Below are 20,792 nucleotides of genomic sequence, written 5' to 3'. Positions count from 1 at the left end.
CAGAAACACACCCCCCCCCACTGACACTCACTGGCCACTTTATCAGAAACACCCCCCCCCCACTGACACTCACTGGCCACTTTATCAGAAACACCCCCCCCTCTACTGACACTCACTGGCCACTTTATCAGAAACACCCCCCTCTACTGACACTCACTGGCCACTTTATCAGAAACACCCCCTCTACTGACACTCACTGGCCACTTTATCAGAAACACCCCCCTCTACTGACACGCATTGGCCACTTTATCAGAAACACCCCCCCTCTACTGACGCTCACTGGCCACTTTATCAGAAACACCCCCTCTACCAACACTCACTGGCCACTTTATCAGAAACACCCCCCCCCCTCTACTGACACTCACTGGCCACTTTATCAGAAACACCCCATTTCTACTGACACTCACTGGCCACTTTATCAGAAACACCCCCCTCTACTGACACTCACTGGCCACTTTATCAGAAACACCCCATTTCTACTGACACTCACTGGCCACTTTATCAGAAACACCCTGTTCTGTTTGATAGTGTAGCAGGGACTAATGAGATGTATGTGATAATTGCTGATGTGGTATGTGTTTGTTTGTTTGTTTAGTCATACAGAATAGCCCCAGTACTGTGGTGCGAGTGCCCATCGATGATGCGGAAACTACTCACCAGACCCTGAGGGAGCTGAACCCCCGAAGCTTCTACATCTTCACGCTCCGAGCTTTCACTAACGCTGGAGGAGGAGACAGTGCCATGATTAATGCCACCACTCTGCTGGATGGAGGTACTGCACCTCTTTACTCACTCACTTGTAACATAACATAGTTATTCTAAAAGACCCTATGGGTCTGTCCCAAACCCTAGTGAGCTTTTAAGTAGACAGCGCTCTAACGGTCATCTGTCCTCATGAGGCAGATTATTGAGACGCTATAGTTAAAGAGTGATTGAGTCATGGCACACAACCAGTGTTTACTTCCCTCAGTGGCGAGTGTCACCTCAGTTTCAGAGCGGTGAAGTCTACTCTTCTGCAATTTTAATGATCTTTGCTCTGGGAGAAGACAGCAATGGAGAGGAGTTGTTCTTGCGTTGCATCCTGGGATTGCCTTCGTGGCTGAGGAAGGGTACAATGCTGCCTTAATATTTGGCCAAATTAAGATATCTCGGTATACAATATAATGAGGCGTCTAAGGGGGCAGGGGGCAGCCCACGTGTCAGGAGCGTGCTCACTGTGATGTAAAATGCTCTCTAGTTAAAACAGCTCACTAGGCTTTGGGACACACCCTATGATTACATACTGAGATAATGACTAATGAGATATTCAGGCAGAGTCACACAAATAAAAAATAAATACTGTGTGTGTGTGTGTGTGTGTGTCTGTGTAGAGCCTCCGACGATTGTGGAAATGGAGGTGGGAGAGAGGAGTGTGAATCTGAGCTGGGTCCCGGGACACAGACACAGGAACATCGTCTTCAACATCCACTATCTTAAGAAGATTGGTGAGAGAGAGAGAGACACACACACACATACACACCCACAGAGAGAGAGAGAGAGAGAGAGAGAGTCTGTCTGTCTCCGGACTGGGGTAGATGCTCTCAGAGACATGGGGCAAAGGCTCAGGAAGAGAGGTTGTAGTGGAGATGAACAGATGATTAATTTTAATAAAAGATATTATATTTTTTGGAGACTTAATATGCCAAAGTTATCTTGTTATGCTGAAAGACCTTGCACAAGCAAATGGAAGGTGAGATAAACCTCCAGAGCACCTTGAGAACCTTGAGTTCCTCACAACCAGATGGAACCTTGCCAAATCACCATGAGACTTGTAGGGAACAACAACACCCTTGTTAAGTCATAAAAGAGCAGCAGACACCCAGAATACCTTTAATGGTATTAATCGTCAGCATTCACAACCGAATATATAAAAAATACAAAAAAACAAACAAACTTTCATCTGTACTTAACAGCTGATGAAATAATCTGTGGTATATCAATCTAGAAATAAAAATTCTAATTTCTACTTCAAGCATTCTATTAAATTCTAACTCATGTATCGCCATCCGTCACTATACACAGCTAATTCATTAAGCCACGACAAACTATTTAAAAGGGGGGCGAAAAAATAAGGTTTCCAGAGGAAAAAAAAATTTAAACAGTACTGTGTGCTGACTGCGTAGGTATCAACCCTGAGTGTATGAATGAATGATTCCTGACCTTACTGTTCACATTAATCTCTGCATTATCAGCTCAATGCTTCTAGAAAGAAAGCATGATCTGAAAGGGGGGACTGTAGTGGAGATGAACAAATGTTTAATTTTAATAAAACATATTATACTTTTTGAGGACTTAATATGCCAAAGTTATCTTATTATGCGGAAAGACCTCTCTGAGATCAGAGACATCCCCTCCTTGCACAAGCCGATACCCTCTCCAGGGACCTCTTTTATGACCCAAGACCCACAGGGTCAAGAAAAGAATCTTTTGGGAGACACTCCACTATTTCCACTACAGAGGAGAGAAGTTGTGGAGTTAAAAAGATGCATTACAGATCAGAGAGGACTGACTGACTTTGTGTGTGTGTGTGTGTGTGTGTGTGTGTAGCTGGAGCAGAGTGGGAGGAGTCAGAGCTGGTGAACTCCACCCAGGCCTTTTATCAGCTGCAGGGTCTTCGTCCTGGAACTGAGTACATCTTTCAGATCCGCCTTAACAACTTCACATACTGGAACCAGGAGCTCCGCACTAACGGACCAGGTAATACACACACACACACACACACACACACACACACACACACACACACACACACACACTTCTAAATCCAATGTACAATCCTCCCAAGGTGGTGCAGGATGGAGGTGATTTTATCTCATGACACACATGATCAGTGTAGAGCCACCAACCAATCATCATCCCTCACTAAACCCATGGTCTCCACCCATTTCTCCAGCAGCAAAAGACAGAATTCACAGTGGAACTAAACTGTAGGGGGCACTGCTGGTTTCTGCTGCTGCTTGCACTTTCACCGGCATTATCACAGAATTGTGTATGGATCAATCTGTATGGGTTATAGCTTACACACCTCTAGGCTGGTCCTAAATCAAGAACTTGTGTCTGATTGGATCCACTGGACTTTATGGGAGGAGTCAGTGGGCGGTTACTAAATGGGGAACTTGAGTCTGATTGGCTCTAGATATTTCTCTTCTGCAGATTTTCCCCTGAGGGCGGGGCTCGTACGGACAGATCTACTGAAGACCATCCTCTTGGATTCTGCTCTGTTTCTGCCGTCAGAATCGCTCTGACTGACCACTGGGGGGTGGTGTTTGGGAATGAGGGTTTTACTTCTAGTCTCTGGGGGGTTCTCCGTGTCCAGCCCCCAGTAAACCCAGTGTGATGTGAGCAGTGCACAGATCTACACAGTTCCTTCTTTTAGGGTTTTATTAAGAGCACTGAGGGGTCGTGAACTGTATCTTCACCACAGAAAGGGGAGGCGTTGTGGAAAATATATACAACCACCACCCCTTCATAATCATTAGGGCTGTTAACGATGGATACCCCGTTCCACCTTAAATACTGTGGCTTACCTCATCCCCCTTTGTCCAAACAGGACTGTAATATCAGAGCTACAGTGTGATTGGCTGAGAGATGTTCCAGCATCTTTATGTTGTTAGGAATTATCTGTATCTTTATGTTCTCTCTCTCTCTCTCTCTCTCTCTCTCTCTCTCTCTCTCTCTCTCTCTCTCTCTCTCTCTCTCAGATTTGTTGGAGGTCCCAGACAGTGTTGTGTCTCAGGGCTGGTTTATTGGTTTGATCAGCGCCTTGGTTCTGCTGCTACTCATCCTCCTCATTCTCTGCTTCATCAAACGCAGCAAAGGAGGGAAATACTCAGGTATTTTACACACACACACACACACACACACACACACACACACACACACACACACACATTCACATGTGCACATTCCCTATTTAACAGGAGGAATTCCATACTTTCAATATCAGGAAATATTAACAGAAATTCCAAGCACAGTTCTGTGTGAGTCCTAATGAATGAATGAATGAATGAACACGACTCAGAGAATGTGTCTGTGTTGTTTACAGTGAAGGATAAAGAGGAGGGCCGAGTGGATTCTGACATCAGACCCATAAAGGACGAGACCGTCGGAGAGTACAGGTCTGTTCACTATTTCATCTTTTTTTTCTGTTCCTCTGTCTGTGTCTGGTTTTGACTTTTTTAGCTTAGCTTCTGAATTCTTCAAAATAAAAGAATTTTTTATTTACATGTAATAATTATTAATTTTATATTATTGTCTTATCCTCTTGTGTGGGTTTAAAGTCAAATAAATAAATGATTACTGGTAACTTTCCTGTTTGATTTTAATAGCAGTATTATTATTATTTTTTATTTTATTTTTATTTATTTATTTTTTTGCTACTACTAGTAGTAATAGTTGTTTTTACTAAAGCAGTATAGAGTAAGTTTTCCACATTTCCTTATCCTTAGCTCTGCGGAGCTGTGTTCTTATAACGTTTAAAAAATAACACTGAGATTCCTCTCTTTTCCTGAACGCTTTCACATGCAGATCTCTGGAGAGGTGAGTATATTACTGTCAGATTCACAGGCAAAGCCCCACCTCGTTACCTGGGGTACTGCAGAAGTGGGACCAGTGGGATTGACCCTCCCAATAATTATTTTAAATATAACTATATCATTTTAAATATTAAATAGAAATGTGCTTTTAAAAAACTGTGCTAATTACAAGATGCAAGAAATACATTTTTAGGTTTTGAAGGATTTACATTCCTCCTTTTAACTATGGTATAACTATGTGGTTGCTATGGTGTCACACCTGTAACTAGGCTGTGGCAAGTCTGTTGCTCTAATAGCCCTCTTGGTTACAATGTTGTTGCTAGAGTATGCTACCTGGATATTAGATTATTAGAGGTTTGCTATTTGGTTGCTATGATCATCCACCTGGTTACTAGCGTGTTGCTAGTTGATTGCTGTAGTGACTCACCTTGTTACTAGTTTTGTTAGCCTTTTTGCTATGATAATCCATCTGGTTACTAGGGTGTTGCTAGTTGGTTTACCATGGTGTCTCTACTCGGTTACTGTGAAATCATATCTGGTTACTAGGGTGTTGTTATGTGGTTGCTATGGTACAGTATTGGGTGCTCTGGAGCTTTTGAGATGAGCCTGAGATTTGAAAGAGGTATGTTACATGATGTCTGGATGCTGGAGTTCTGTTCTTTGGGATTCTCCCACAGCACTTATGTTTATGTGGCTGCATGCTATCACATCCTCACAGCAGTGTTCCCTGGAGAGTAGTCTGAATGTTAAAGGTGGTGTCTCTGTCCACAGCAGTGATAATGATGAGAAGCGCTCCATCAGCCAGCCGTCTCTTGGTGTTGAGAGTAAACGAGGCAGTGACGACAGCCTGGCGGAGTACGGGGACAGCGTGGACATCCAGTTCAATGAGGACGGCTCCTTCATCGGTCAGTACAGTGGACGGAGGGACGTCCAGGGACACGGGGACCAGGAGAGCTCTGGGGCCACGTCCCCCAACAACTACAGCATGCCCCCACCCAGCAACAGCTTCCCCAACTCCACCACTGGCATTCTGGGAAACTAATCCCAAATCCAATCCAACATTCCAGTTAACTAATCCCGACTCCACCCTGGCATTCTGGGAAACTAATCCCAACTCCACCTCTGGCATTCTTGAGAACTAATCCCAAATCCACTTCTCGCATTCCGGGTAACTAATCCCAACTCTACCACCGGCATGCAGGGAAACAAATCCCAAAACCACCCCTGGCACTCTGGGAAACTAATTCCCAAATGTACCTTGAGCATTCTGAGAAACTAATCCCCAGACCCCCACCACTGACATTCTGGCATAGTAATCCCAAATCCAATCCTGGCTTTCTTCTGCAAAACTAATCCCAACTCTACCATGGGCATTCTGGGAGATGAATCCCCTGTCCAGCATAAGCTTCTCCAAACCACAGGCATTCTGGGAAAATAATCCCCAAGTCCACTAATACATTTCTGGGAAACTAACCACAAACACTCATATCCACTACCTGGGAGACTAATCCTCAGCTCCACTTGAGCATTCTGGGAAAGGAACAGGAAAATATATTTCCCACATGTGTGTTCCTTCAGCATTCCCTCTTCCAGTGTTTGATTTTTTAAGTAAATAATTTAATGGAAACGTTACTTTAGTTCCTTCAGATCAGTGCGGCCCTTTCTGGTCTCAGTCCAGTCACCAGGTAATATTCTAGATACCCCTCCCCCCACCCCCCCGATCCTGGGAAGGCTGGTTTCACACAGGTCCTGCTACCCTGCCACACACTGCCCCGGTTTTATTCCTGATTTCCTCTCGATGTTTACTCTCCACAACCAAATAGAAACGGGCAGAAAAACAGTTTGTTTGCAGCAGAAAGTATTTTTACTTAGAAAATCAAACACGAAACATTTACAGTTCCACTTTGGGGGTCTTTAGCTCACACACCACCACAGCCTCACTGCCCCCGTGTGGAAGAGAGCGATCTGGAAAATCTTCTGGAACCATTTACACCAGACACGACTGGACTGGACTTCTGCAGGTTCTCCACCACTGCCGCCAACATGAGAGGCTGAAGCACAGACACACACACACACACAGACACACACACACACACACACACACACACACACATACACACACACTCACTTTAATCTAAAGGCCTGGACAGCCACTTGCAATGATATAATATACATTTAACATTTTTGGTTTCTAGGTGGTTGCAGTGGTATTGCATCTAAATACTGTTTTTTCTTTGTTCTCTGTCTGTTACTAAGGTGTTGTGAGGGTGTAGGTCACACACCAGTTTATTCGGTCCAGGCCTTTAGATTCTTCCCTATTAAAAGCTACATCTCTGACAAGAAACCAAACATTCCACTTTACTGCAGCCTCCGGAGAAGCGTTTACAGACAGTGTCTTTGTTTCTGCAGGTTTACACTAAGGGATTAGTCCACTGTCGCTCCTCTTTGTCCCCCGCCCCCTGCTGTATCCCCTCAAACAATCAGCTCGTGGTTTTTTTTTATCTTCTGATAACGTTCCCTATCATTTGTGCAGGGTTCAAATAAACTCCCAGTGCTCGAAACTCAGAGCCTTTCCTTAGGAAGTAAATCCTTAAATGTAGTAAATATATCCACGGTTTCTGATTATGGGAAACTTTCTTCTGTTACAAACACAATAATCTTAATACTTTTTTTTACAAAGACAATAATCTGAATTATTTAATGCAAGAAGTAAAATGTTCTGAATAATTTATCAAACAAGTAAAATTATCTATGATCTTTTTAGATTTATTTATCTTCCTCTTCTTTCTGGAAATAATTAAAAGTATCTGAATTCTTTCTGCCCTGTGAAGGACTGGAGACCCCTGCAAGACGTGTTGCCTTGTGTCTAGTGATTCCGGGTAGGCTCCAGACCCACCGCCGCCCTGAACTGGATAAGGGTTTCAGACGGTGAATGAATGAATGAATGAATTCTGAAATTTATTTAGAATTATTTCTTGAATTATTATTTGATTTTTTTCCCTTGAAACAGGCAGAATTGTCTGTGTGTGATAAAATACACTCTACTGAAATAACAAAAGCCACTGGATAAAAACCCTTCAAAATAAATCTTTAGAAAAGTCTCATAATGAAAAACTTTGGATTAATTTACTACATTTAGGCTTTTTAATGTTTGCAGTTTAACTAAAGCCTTAGCTCCCGATCAGTGATGGTTTTATTCACATTACAACAAACAAAACTATTTCTAAACACTGTTTTAAAAACAGATTGCCAGGGAATTGCCAGGGAATGTGTTTAGTGCATTGACTTTATTCTTTTCACTGGGAAAGTTAACTTTATAATTTATCTTTCACACTTTATATTTTAAATCCGTGAACAATGCACCGAAGCCTTCAGCGCCGAGGGAAGATCGTTTCAAACCGTTTTATGTTTTGGTTCAGATCACTTTTCACACGTGAAGATTTATTTATTTCAGCTGTATTTTATGTTTCATAGTGTTTTATATTTTTTCATAATCCTTTTAAAATAAATGATCTATATTTGTTTTGTACTTTATTTCACGTTTTTTTATTTTAAAACCGTATCCGTCCGAGTGCCTGCATGTTTGTCCACGCTTTTATACCTAGACAGCCCATAATACTCCATCGGTTTTCTTTCTCAGATTTATTAATATCACCAACATTTTTTATATGAATATACGTCCAGTCTGATGCGCTGTAGTGTCACAGCTGTACTACAGTGATACTATATTAACCCCTTATGCATAACATGTGCAGTGTGTAACTGTGTGTCTGACAACTCTTCCTTTTGGATTTGTCTCATTCTGAAGCATTAAGAAAGATTCAGGAACCACATATATATAAATATATATGTAAATCATTACCGGTGTATTGTCATCCAGAGGGTGTTATGTATTTAAAGTAGTGTATTATTTGTTGCAACTCAATATACAATGAAATGTTAAAAGTCCATTAAACAGCTGTAAAAAAAAAAAAAACAAAAAAAAAACCTTTTTAAGTGAAACCATGTTGAATCTAGTTAATTGAGCTCAGATTTTTCGTTATTAGATCGTTGTAAGAAGATTCAACCTACGTTTCTAGATGTTTTTACCCGTTTAATCGGTTTAATCCAGAGGAATGTCATAGTCATTTCTTCCGGTCGCTTCAGAGTCATGTGAAATGAGGAATAGCATCTACAAACAGTTTGAATCATTTTATAATAAACTTAGAACAGTCTCATTCTGGGAAGTGTCAGACGTTTAAGACTAGATTCTAACAAGGATTCACTTAAGAGTTGGTTGTTGCAGTGAGCAGCTGAAGTGGAGCCAAATTGTGTGCTTTTTGTGCTTTAACTCGATCAAAAAGCTGAGCAGTTTTGTATTTGCTGGTGAAACTAACCGCATGAGGCAGTCGCAAATATGAGCACTAACAATGATTTGTACGTTAGATCGTGCCTGTTTTAACCCCTTAGTCACTGAATTGTGCTGAAATCCTGAAGAAATGCCTTACTTTCTTACGGCTATTGTTCCTCCCTTTTTTAGCAGTTTACAAGTGTCTTGTTCCATCTTTTTATCCATCGTTTCCATGAATGCATTGTGATGTAGGATGCGTTATTGATGCTGTACCACCACAGAAGGAAACTGAACCACAGTGAGTTATTCCACTCTCTCTCCTAAAGTTTGGTGGATGACAATATGGATTTCCATGAAAAAAATCAGTAAAAAAAAACAAAAAAAAAAAAACCTTCAGTTGAATTTAAACAAATGCAAAATTTCAAAGACATTCTACAGATTTTTAGTTACAGCTTTACAACTTTTACACATCTATGCTTTTTTTTTTTTTAAAGATATGAATTATTTACAGTTAATATTCATCAGGACCGCACTCCTGTAGTTGGTTTAGTTGGATTTTTTTCGTGGAAATTCAGTGGATCTTCTGGACCTTAGGTGTTTGTCTGAAATAACTTCCATGGACTCATTCTGCCATTTTTTCAGTCTTTTTTGTGTTGAAAGGTTTCCGTGTTTGAGTCATTTCTCCATCATCAAAAACCTTGAGAGATTTTAAACAGAAATAAAAACTCACTCTTAATAACCAAACCATGAAAGAGAAACCAGGAAGGATCAGAAATAAATCACCTTCACGTTTTTGAATGTAAATAAACTTGAAGATTGTCGTTTAGCAGTTTGCTTAATTTTTTCCACTTTTATTTTTTATAAAAATGCACTCGTTTTATTAGTGATCCAACACCATTAGAGCATTTCTTATTTTTTTGCTATTTCATAAATTTGATATGACTTTTAGAAAAGTAGGAAATGATCAGGTGGAAATCCAACTTTGTTTTCTAAGATAAAAAAGATGAAAAAATCCTACAAACTGAGATGTACATTTAATGAAAAAAAATCTCAAATGAACAAATGCTAAACGGTAAAAATATGTAAAGTTTTAACTTCTAAGAAATTCATTATGGGACCGTCTTAAACTTTTGTGTTAATACAACTTCTGAGGTTAGGAATTTATGTCCACGTTAGAACTTAATTTAACACGAATTTAAGACGGAGCCTGATCAATTCTTTTAAGTTAAAGCATCATGTTTTACAGTGTAAATGAAAGTGTGATATATGCAGTTGGAGAGAGGAGTGAAGGAAAAGCTCTTACTGTAAGAGGCACTCTCAGGGCGACAGGTTACGAAATAATCTACAGTTCAAACTCTTGCTTAAATTTAAAGAAACAGCTGTAAAAACGAGGCCTTGGCAAATGAAAGAACTTTAATGTGGTTGACGTGTGTGAAATTCTCCTCATGAGATCGTTGTTAGAATACTTCCTTCAAGACCTGCTCAAAATGACTTCCATCTGCATTGGGCTTGAGTTGTAAACTGAGGCAAATATAAATTCATTGAAACAAGAGAAAGTTAATGTCTAACAAAAATGAATGATCTTAAAATATCCTCACAACCGTCTCATAGTGAGAAATAGTAGTTACTTCACTTGCAAAACCTTATTTTTTGCAACATTAGAAAAAGTAAAAGAGGATCATTTTCCAGGATAGAAGTTTGTTTTATGTTTTGAGTTGAAAATGAGCAGTTTTGTGGCTGAAGAACTTTTATTTAACTTTTCCCACTGTATACATTTATCCGTTTAAAACTAATTAAAAACAATAAACCAAAAGTACTTGCACTTTAAAATTGATGTGTTCATTGAAATTAATTAAACATTTGACCCGAAGTTTCCAAATGAAATATAATTTACAGTTAAACATTTTTACTGGAAAAAAGATGAATTTCCAGCTCTAAAACGTAAAATGTTTAATACTGAAAGCGCCTGAAAGGGTTTTTTTTTTTTTTTGGTCAAAATCCAAGGTGATGACCCACTAAAATCAGGACAAATTATTAAACCACTGAAGAATTCACAGCGAACAGAAGCTGTGTGTTTCTCGTTCTAGAAATGTTATTGTTTTGGTGCAACTCTGAAGTAAGCAGCATTTTCCTCTCACTCCACTTTCCATCCTCTTTAAATTTTTTTTAGGGATATGTTCATACTGTATTTAATCTTCCTATTTCTGCCTTGTTTTTTTGGAAATAAATAGTGAAAAAAGACAATAAAAAGGCAAAGTAAAGTAAAAAAGTAGAGGAGCAGTGGACGTTATTAATATTAATGGCTGGTGGTCAGTTCCTCCTCAGACGCAGTGGCTTTGGCTAATCGCATTATGTGCTGTATCTAAACTCTCTGAAAATAAAAAAGACATGGAGTAAAAACATACAGAGGTTTATTTTGTTCCCTGTGTCCTTTTCATCAGAACAACTTCAGAACCCACCTGGTCCGACCCCACAGAAGAACTAATGCAGTTTAGAACACTTCTCAATCACTCGGACTTTGTGTCCGTAAATAATACTCTCCATTTTCTTATAGGTTTCAAAAGAAAACAAACCAAGAACAGAGTGGTATCCAGGGTCCGCTTTATTCGCCTCCTGTGGTCAGACACAGTTCACTACAATCACACACTCCACCAAAACACAGCTATCAAACCTACTCTCACCTCTAATGAGCACAGAATAAATAAACACACCACAATCTTCCCTCTGACCTTCATCCAGCTCCTCCCAGAAAAAAAGTGCATCACTTCACAAAACAAACCAGAGGAGCCTTGTTTTTGACCAGCAGCAGACAACAGACAGAGAATTAAAAAAAATACATTTTTAAAATGAGGAATTCACACACCAAATAAAATAAGATGAAATAATAATAAAAAACACACCTATAAACGTACAAAACATAGAATAAATAATAAAGATAATAAATGCTAAACAATCAACCACACTTCTGCTGTTTGTTTTTACTCATAAACAGTGACCGCCCCTTCATCCAACAACCAATCATTTCTCAGTTTCACAGCAAATAAAAGGCTTTTTAATATAAAAGGTTAAACATTGAGACCTGTTTAAAGTTGATTTTGAAGCAGAAACGTAGTCAATAAAAAAGACCAGGCAGGAGTCGAGTGGCATAAAGACCACAAAATCCAAATCTGTTACATCCCCAAACTCACCCCATTTTTATTAGACTTTTTCAGGTTCTGGTCATTAATAATCATCAATAATCATCAATAATCATTAATAATCATTAATAATCATCAATAATCATTAATAATCATCAATAATCATTAATAATCACTAACATCTTCCAGCTCCTCAGAGGAGAGTTTTAGTTTTTGGGTTTTCTCCTTTTACACAATTTTCTGCCCAAATTTATATTGATCGCCAAATCCACCTCAAACACACGATGTTGCCGACACATTACTGGAGATCAACACGCTTTGAGGAGAACACTAATCCTTGACCTATTCTCGTTATACCCCGGGTTATGGATTGCTGTGGCATCAATGGGGATGTAACTTGAAGTTGTGCGCGTATTTAGACAATTTCTTAATTAATTCCCACAACTCACAAATCAATATTAAAGTTTCCTTAAATTAACTGAACATTTATTTTGTGCAGAAACTTAAAAAAATTAAATGATTGCTTTTTAAAAACAAACAAAAAACGTTTGCGTAAACCTCGAGCGTGAAAATTAAGAAAAAAAAAAGTACAATTTGTGAAGTGTGAGAAGAAATTAAGAAACTGTGGCCAAAAAAGGCAAAGTGTTTCCTTAAATAGACCCTGAACGACCCAAAACAAACAGCTGTGGCCGTATCTGTCTGTACACAGAAAACTGAGAAACCACAACGGACCGAACCACATGATTAGTTCTGTTCGCTGTCGACCATAATCCTGTTTTTCTGTCTTTCTTTAAAAAAAAAAGGCTTTAGACCTGAGAAAGAGTTCAATACAAAAGAAAATAAAATACACAGCAAAATTAACATAAAATATAACTAAAAAAACTCTAAAGGAAGTCTGGCACCGAGTGTCTGTAGCAGCAAGTCGCTTTGATATAAATTTTAAAATTTAAACAAGAAAATGCTTTAAATAGACGTCAATAGACTGCTCCTTAAAGCACTTCCTGCTGAAGTTAATGGGCATTTTCTCCAAAATTCACTTCATATGAAAACATTTGTTTCAAAACATATTCACTGTAGAAATCCACCTGCAGTTACTTTAAAAGACACTTCCTTGTGAAGTACATTTCAAAATGCATCAACAGGCTTTGGCTTAAATTCACTTATAATGGAAGTCAATGTGATTATGAGGAAGTCTATAGAAGCTCGGCACATTCTCCTAAAGAAATCAATGGGCCTTGGCTGCACAATGCACCTGTAATGGACGTCTATGGGCATTTGCTTCAGAAAGTGTTTAAATACACAATCTAATAGGCATTGGTCCAAAATGCTCTTATAATTAAAGTCAGTGGGTATTCGGCTCTCATTAAATTTACTACAGAATGAATGTGCCGTGGAAAAATAATTTAGATGCCTTTTTATTCAACAGATTTTTATCAGGTGCATAATTATTGTCCGTCGTGAAATGGCTGTCTGCAATAAACTGATCCTATGCTACAGATGTTTCAGAAAATACCAGACTATCCCTTTAAAATAATACTTTACTAAAACCCTAAACCCAACCCTGGCTCGTACTGGAAATAAATGGTAAACTACTACTGCCCTGTGCCATAAGAGGGCGCTGTGGTTTACTTGTGCTTTGCTTTCTGAGCATTAAACAGATCTGCCTTCACTCGCTGTCCGCCGTTTTCCGGCCCCTGGCTTCTGCTTCCCGTCCCTCCTCCGTCTTCAGCGCTGTCGTCGTCGCTGGTTCGCCAGTCCACCTTTAACGGAGTGAGCTCTGGGGCGATGATATCACTGTCCTGAAGATTAATGAGAACAGTGAGAAATTAACTTCACAATTGGCCCAAATTCAAATTTTAAAGACAATTTACAATGCACATACCCCTCTATATTTTTTGCATATTTGCACTGCCGACATGCACTGCAACTGCACTAGTGCACTGGTTAACACTGGTTTACACTGTTTACACTGATTTACACTGGTTCACACTGTTTATACTGGTTCACACTGGTTTACACTGTTTACACTGATTTACACCTGTTTACACTGGTTACAGTGGATTACACCGATTTACACCTGTTCACACTGGTTACACTGTTTACACTGGTTCACACGGGTTAGAGTGATTTACACTGGTTCACATTGTTCACACTGGTTACACTGTTCACACTGGTTTACACTGGTCACCACCGATTTACACTGGTTACATTAGTTACACTGGTTCACACTGTTTACACTGTTTACACACGATTCACATGGTTACACTGGTTACACTGGTTCACATTGTTTACAATGGTTACAGTGGTTTACACTGATTTACACCTGTTTACACTGGTTCAAACTGGTTACAGTGGTTTACACTAGTTTACACTGGTTCACATTGTTTACACTGGTTACACTGTTTACACCGATTAACACCCGTTCACATTGGTTACACTGGTTCACATTGTTCACACTGGTTACACTGTTCACACTGGTTTACACTGGTCACCACCGATTTACACTGGTTACATTAGTTACACTGGTTCACACTGTTTACACTGTTTACACACGATTCACATGGTTACACTGGTTACACTGGTTCACATTGTTTACAATGGTTACAGTGGTTTACACTGATTTACACCTGTTTACACTGGTTCAAACTGGTTACAGTGGTTTACACTAGTTTACACTGGTTCACATTGTTTACACTGGTTACACTGTTTACACCGATTAACACCCGTTCACATTGGTTACACTGGTTCACATTGTTCACACTGTTTACACTGGTTTACACTGGTTTAACTGCAGTCCATCACACTGAGATTTTTCTATTTATATTTTAAAAATATGTTGTATTTTATTTTATAGTTATACTTCAACTTTTTATTTCATATTCTATGATTAGTTTTATATTTCTATTTTTGTTGTCATTACCTTATTTTATATTTTACTCTTATTACGATGGTAACTATGCCTCGATGTGGAACAGCTACTGGAAGCCTTTAATCTTCCTCTGGGATCAATAAAGCATCTATTTATCTATCTATAGGTCATCTATCTAATCCTTACCATAACTCCAAACCCTCACACACTCACTACCCCTACACTACCCTTAACCCTTTAACACATATCATCACTTTAAAACATTATGACTTACTGTATCATGTGGGGACACGTTTCCACAGTGTGGCAGAGTGTGTGTGTGTGTGTGTGTGTGTGTGTGTGAACAGGCTTTGGTCCCCACAATGTGACATATATCTGGACACCACACACACTCCTTCTACCTGAGGTTTGGAGAAGTTATTGTCCATGCACCACTGCACAAAACACTTCTTGGCAGCTTCGAGGCTCCTCTCGTCCGTCTTCTTGCAGTAAACTCTGATCAGCTGCTCTGCAAATTTCTCCGGCAGCAGCTTGGACACCTGCAGGAACCAGAGGACATTTAAATATATGAGATTTCTAGCTTCCTCTGTGAGTTTACCTGTCCACCTTCCACAGGAACCCCCCACAGAGAGAGGGAGGATGAACTGTTTACGGATGGCTGTGGCAGCACCGGGGATCTGGGGCCTGTATCTACACTCTCAGAATAAAGGTACTCTACAGGAACATTACTGTCACTGAAGCTACAGACAGTGTAGTGTATCTTTAAAAGGTACAGCAGTGGTGTTAGAGTCCAGTTGTGTTCCCTAAAGGTTCATTACATTCTCTTCTCCAGAAAGAGAGGGAGATCTCTGGGACGTCACCTGATTCTTGCGGATCTTGATGGCTTTGTTGGGGTCGTTTTTACAGTAGAACTGGACGCTGTTGATGGGGTTCTTGTCCTTCATGCCATAGTCCATATAGATCACCTGAAACACACACGTAAAACATTAAAAAACAGCCAGAAACGGGACACTATTGGAGTTTATTTAGAACCACTTCTGAATGGGATCCAACTTTGACAGACAGTAGAGGGCGCTCTCATTCATTCATTCATTGTCTGTAACCCTTATCCAGTTCAGGGTCGCGGTGGGTCCAGAGCCTACCTAGAATCATTGGGCGCAAGGCGGGAACACACCCTGGAGGGGGCAGCAGAGGGCGCTCTGAGCGAGAAAAATCATTGTTTATTGAAGAATGGTCATTTTTTTATAGTGAAAAATACACCCCTTTTTTAAAGGCAGAGCAGCAAGAGATGTTTGAGCACCACTTCTATATTTACAGCCTTTAAACTCCAGTTATGAGATAATGGGCCTGTTCCAAATCCTACTGAGCTCCCTAAGTACGCAGTGACTCCGTAGACAGCTGTTTAAGTAGACATGGCTCTAACGGTCGTCTGTCCTCATGAGGCAGATTATTGAGAGGCTGTAGTTAGAGAGCGATTGTGTCACGGCTTGTTCCCTCCCACCGCACGCAGCCGGTGTTTACTTCCCTCAGCCGCAAGCGTCACCTCTGCATTTCTGCGCGGTGGAGTCTACTCTTCCAGTTTTTGGTCTGGGAGAAGTGTGAAATAGATGGGTGTTGTGCTTGCATTGCATCATGGGATTGCCTTAGCGACTGAGGATCACTTCCATGCTGCCTTAAAATTCGGCCAGATTAAGGTATCTCAGTAGGTAGTGTATTTAATGTGTCTAAGACCTGGGACAGCCCACATGCCGGGAACATGCAGACTATGATGTAAAACGCTCTCTCTGCAGACAACTCTCTGTGTTTTGGCACACACCTTAAATACACTGCCTACTGAAGTACCTTAATCTGGTCAAATTTTAAGGCGGCGTCAAATCATTCCTCAGCAGAAACAAGCCGTGATTTAATCCCTCTCTAACTACAGGGTCTCAAAAATCTGCCTCATGAGGACAGACCTCGGTTAGAACTCTGCCTACGGTGTCAGTGCCTACTTAGGGAGCTCAGTAGGATTTGGGACAGACCCAATAAATGTGCCTCATCTGTGATAATGGTGTCAGTGAGAGCGGGAATGGAAATGGACTGAAATGTTATGTTTTTTTTGTGAAACACATTCTACTTTTTCAAAAATAAAGGAAGAGTTGGACAATATTTTTCATTTCAGCTTTTAGCTGTTTATCTTCATACACTCCCTTTCACTGAGGACACACTCGGCAGCGCCCTCTGCTGTTTAACTGCCTTTTTCCGATACAATGAGGGACACAGGAAGTGGAGCTGCCGGACATAAAGCAGCTCTGATAATATTCCTAACAATAGGAGCATTCTCCTCTTACATTGACGATGAAGTCCTCCGGCGTCAGCTCCATCTCCGCCTCGCTGCCGCTCGGTCTGGTGAAGGCCACATCTCTGGAATACTTCTGAAGTAGCTCCTGCAAAATAAACATCCATTTCACACGGACTCTTCACCACTTACTGACACAGACGTGTCACATGTTCTGATCTAAACAGGATTGAAACACGGCTGCTCTTACGTGGGAGAGTAAACTGGTAAAAGGAAGAGTGACTGAGTGAGTGAGTTAGTACCTGAGTGAGTGAGTGAGTGACTGAGTAAGTAACTGTATAAGTCAGTACCTCAGTGAATGAGTGACTCAGTGAATGAGTCAGTACCTAAGTGAGTGAGTGACTGAGTCAGTACGGCTCTGTGATGGGAGCAGACTGTAGAGGAGGAGTGTCTCACCTGAGTGACGTCCAGGTGATTTTCAGGTGTGGTCTGACCCACGCATTTATACAGTCTCCTGCACAAGATGTTATGGAGAATGGACTGAGCCTCAGAGAGACGAGAGTCTGAGGAGTACAGCACCTGCTCAAAAATGTGGTCTATAACACACACACACACACACACACATGAAAACTCAGAAACACCCCCAGCCAGTATCAACACTCTTCCTCTGGGTGTTTCTGATAAAGTGGCCAGTGAGTGTCAGTAGAAGGGGGGTGTTTCTGATAAAGTGGGGGGGGTGTTACCTGTGAGCTTGGTGTACGCCTCCATGTCGTCAATGGCCTCTGAGATTTTGTAAATCTTTCCTAAGGAGCCTTGGATCTGAATGTAAGGATCGGCCTTCACTAAAGCTTCAGTTATCCTATAAAACACACACACACACACACACAAAAGCATAATTTAGACCTTAATGACTGCTTACTGATCCCTGAAAGCAATAAAATCCGATTATATTTGAGTCAGACCTGATGTAGAGAGGGTGTACAGTGTCTGAAACTCGACTAAAAGAGAAAGAGATAAAGGTCCCGAGCGGACGGCGGTGACACTCACATGACCTCGATGATGCTGCCCACTCTGTGCTGATATGCCCTGCGATGGAGACAGTTCCTCGTGTGAAACATGTCGTATAAATTACCCACCTCCTGCAGAAAACACACACTCTGTCACAGTTCGGTCAAAAATAAAAGGGAGGAGAGAAGCTCAAAGTGGAGGGAGATGAGAGAGTGATTAATTAATCCACAGCGAATACACACGAATGCAGAGGAACACTGGGTAAGAGCAGGTATTCTTTAGAGACGTGTGCGATCTGATCCATTAATGAGAAAACTGAGACCTCATTTCATACGTAAAGGTCCACCACATTATGATCAGGGTCTAAAATTACATTCTATTGGAGAGTAATTGATTAAACGTGGTGATTAAAGGGTTAAACCCATTTACAAATCTGTGCTGGTGCTGACGGGGTTAATGTCGACTGACGGATGAGACACGGTGAGGTCAGTATTCGGCGAGATCTGAGAGTTAACTGTAGATGGACGTGGGTTCACTTTTTGGCGAACGCCAGGTCACGGTTCCCCTTTCGGTCTGTGTGTTATAACTGGTTATTAATGAACTATTAATGCATTTACAACCTCATTAATAACCATTAATATACACATTGTAAGCCATTTATAAACCTTTATAAGTTTAGTCTTATTCTAAGTGGTGCTCATAAACACAGAGTGAGCACAGAACATTAGCTGGTAGTTTGACTGGACACACTCCGACACGAAGGTAACTGTGGGCCGGGGCGTGAACCTCAAGGTGGCGCTGTTACTGAGGTTACGTCATACTGATAACTGTGAGTGTGTCTGAGCTGATGTGTAGGAGGAGTGTAACATAAATAAAGTGATGTAACAAACAAATCCAATACAACAACAACAATGATATCATTAAACGTAGAAAGAGCGGAATCACTCTTCTATCGGATCGGATCGGATAAATATGTGGCTCGGCCCATCACTAGGATTATTGCTCCTGGTCTCCCCCTAGAGTAGCAGAGTGTACTTCACTTTCACAGCACTGTCCTGAAACCAGGGGAGGAGGGGTAGGTTCCTATCAGTGGCGGATGCTGGTGTTTCAAGGAGGGGAAGCTCAATTTCGGCCTACATCATAAAATGTGTCGGTTTATTTATACGTAAATTCTACCCTCCGTTCCTTTTCAAGAAAATGATCTGTACCCTGTCGTACCAACAAGGCGTCTTTTCCAGGGACTTGACTAGTGTCCTCTCAATGTCCAGCAGAGCTAGGCTTAAACGGCCTTGGCCCATGTGAAGTGTGTCCGCCTGTGCTCCCACGGATCTTTACACCAAAGGATCGCTGATTCGCTCATTTCGCTGTCAATCAAAAAGGGATTCAGCCTCAGACAGATCATCCAATCATCATGCAGAAGCTGAGCGTCCGGGCCAGCCGAGGCCAGCCCACTGCCCCATAGACCCCCAGAGACGCTGAGCGTCCGATGGGCGGGACAAAGCCCAGCATTTATCCAATCGCTCGTCTCGTTTCGCTGCTTCGCTATTGAACTCTGTGGACGCTGTTTAAAGCTCCGTGAAGCTGCGGGAATGATTGAGAGGAAAGCCGTGTCTTTACCAGTGATAAGAAGCTGATTCTGAACAAAAGTTGAGCGCGTTGTAGTGAATGTTTATTCAATGACATGTACACAACAGTATATATTTGATCACTTATTTTTTTACATTTTAGGGGAAGCTGAGCTTCTCTTGCAGTCTTAGAGCAATCACCTCTGGTTCCTGCACTTCTTTAAAAGTTACATTGTGAAGTTTCTACAGTGCTGAACCCGAAGGGGCAATGACAGAGGATCTCCTCCCCCATTACAGCCCAGCGGGGCATCACAGTGATGATTTAAGGCAGTACTTTAAAGGTAAAAATACTACCTAGAGTGGGAGTGATCTGGTCACTGTCTTTAAAACATCAACAAACATCCCGTCAGTTCTCAGGAGGCATACACTGATGGTTGTAATGTTGTGGTCAGACTGGTGTTCCCGGTGTGCAGTGGTCAGAACCGACCCACAGTGTTCAGGAGGAGGACCAGCACTGCCCGGTGGGAACACCCCAGTTCTGGAGACACTCCGACCAAAACATTATAACCATCGCAACCTCAGCAGCTCACACGAGAATTAGTCTGAGAAAAAGGTAGTGTAAATTAATTATTAATATTAGAATAAACAAGTGACAGGACAGACAGGTGTGGAAGGTGAGACAGGTAAGAGCTAAGGGAGGTAAGACAGGTACAGCACCTTGTCTCTGGTGCAGATGTGCTTCTTCCCTTTGACCTCACAAACTCGAGCAAACTGCAGGAAACGGCGATAGTCAAAATTATTCTGGATTCCCAGGTGATAGCAGTCTCTGTTTACAACAGGAAACACACCATAAACAAACAAACAAACAAACAAACAAACAAACACAAACAAAACTGGAAACTGACAGATGCCTTTGAGGGTTTCATTTAAAGCAGGAGCGCTGTGTAAGATTTGGCCAGTTCTTGTTTTTGGGGAAAACGGAAAATGGGAAACGACTCGATTCGATCAGCGACGAGCTTTTTTCTGGAGTC

At 41.1% G+C, this 20,792-nt stretch overlaps 2 protein-coding genes across 2 annotated transcripts in view; one reads left to right on the top strand and one right to left on the bottom strand.

The window, feature by feature from the left end:
* Window positions 1-11,303, top strand: part of l1camb (L1 cell adhesion molecule, paralog b) — a 49,905-nt gene extending 38,602 nt beyond the window's left edge. The window contains exons 22-27 of the mRNA XM_066670490.1: window positions 596-772; window positions 1,371-1,484; window positions 2,587-2,736; window positions 3,741-3,872; window positions 4,085-4,157; window positions 5,346-11,303. Coding sequence (XP_066526587.1) covers window positions 596-772; window positions 1,371-1,484; window positions 2,587-2,736; window positions 3,741-3,872; window positions 4,085-4,157; window positions 5,346-5,616 — 917 coding nt within the window. The 3' untranslated portion in view covers window positions 5,617-11,303. The remainder of the gene's footprint in view (window positions 1-595; window positions 773-1,370; window positions 1,485-2,586; window positions 2,737-3,740; window positions 3,873-4,084; window positions 4,158-5,345) is intronic.
* Window positions 11,304-11,450: 147 nt separating this feature from the next.
* Window positions 11,451-20,792, bottom strand: part of samhd1 (SAM domain and HD domain 1) — a 23,896-nt gene continuing 14,554 nt past the window's right edge. Inside the window, exons 9-16 of the mRNA XM_066670269.1 lie at window positions 20,479-20,587; window positions 18,236-18,327; window positions 17,932-18,047; window positions 17,645-17,784; window positions 17,241-17,336; window positions 15,771-15,875; window positions 15,312-15,449; window positions 11,451-13,840 (exon numbers count right to left, since the gene is read on the bottom strand). Of these exons, the coding sequence (XP_066526366.1) occupies window positions 13,667-13,840; window positions 15,312-15,449; window positions 15,771-15,875; window positions 17,241-17,336; window positions 17,645-17,784; window positions 17,932-18,047; window positions 18,236-18,327; window positions 20,479-20,587 (970 nt within the window). The 3' untranslated portion in view covers window positions 11,451-13,666. The remainder of the gene's footprint in view (window positions 13,841-15,311; window positions 15,450-15,770; window positions 15,876-17,240; window positions 17,337-17,644; window positions 17,785-17,931; window positions 18,048-18,235; window positions 18,328-20,478; window positions 20,588-20,792) is intronic.

This window comes from Hoplias malabaricus, chromosome 5 (genome assembly GCF_029633855.1).
Source record: "Hoplias malabaricus isolate fHopMal1 chromosome 5, fHopMal1.hap1, whole genome shotgun sequence".
In the NCBI taxonomy this organism is placed as follows: domain Eukaryota; kingdom Metazoa; phylum Chordata; class Actinopteri; order Characiformes; family Erythrinidae; genus Hoplias; species Hoplias malabaricus.
The sequence above is the reverse complement of the archived record's forward strand: the minus strand, read 5'-3'. Positions and strand labels throughout refer to the sequence as shown.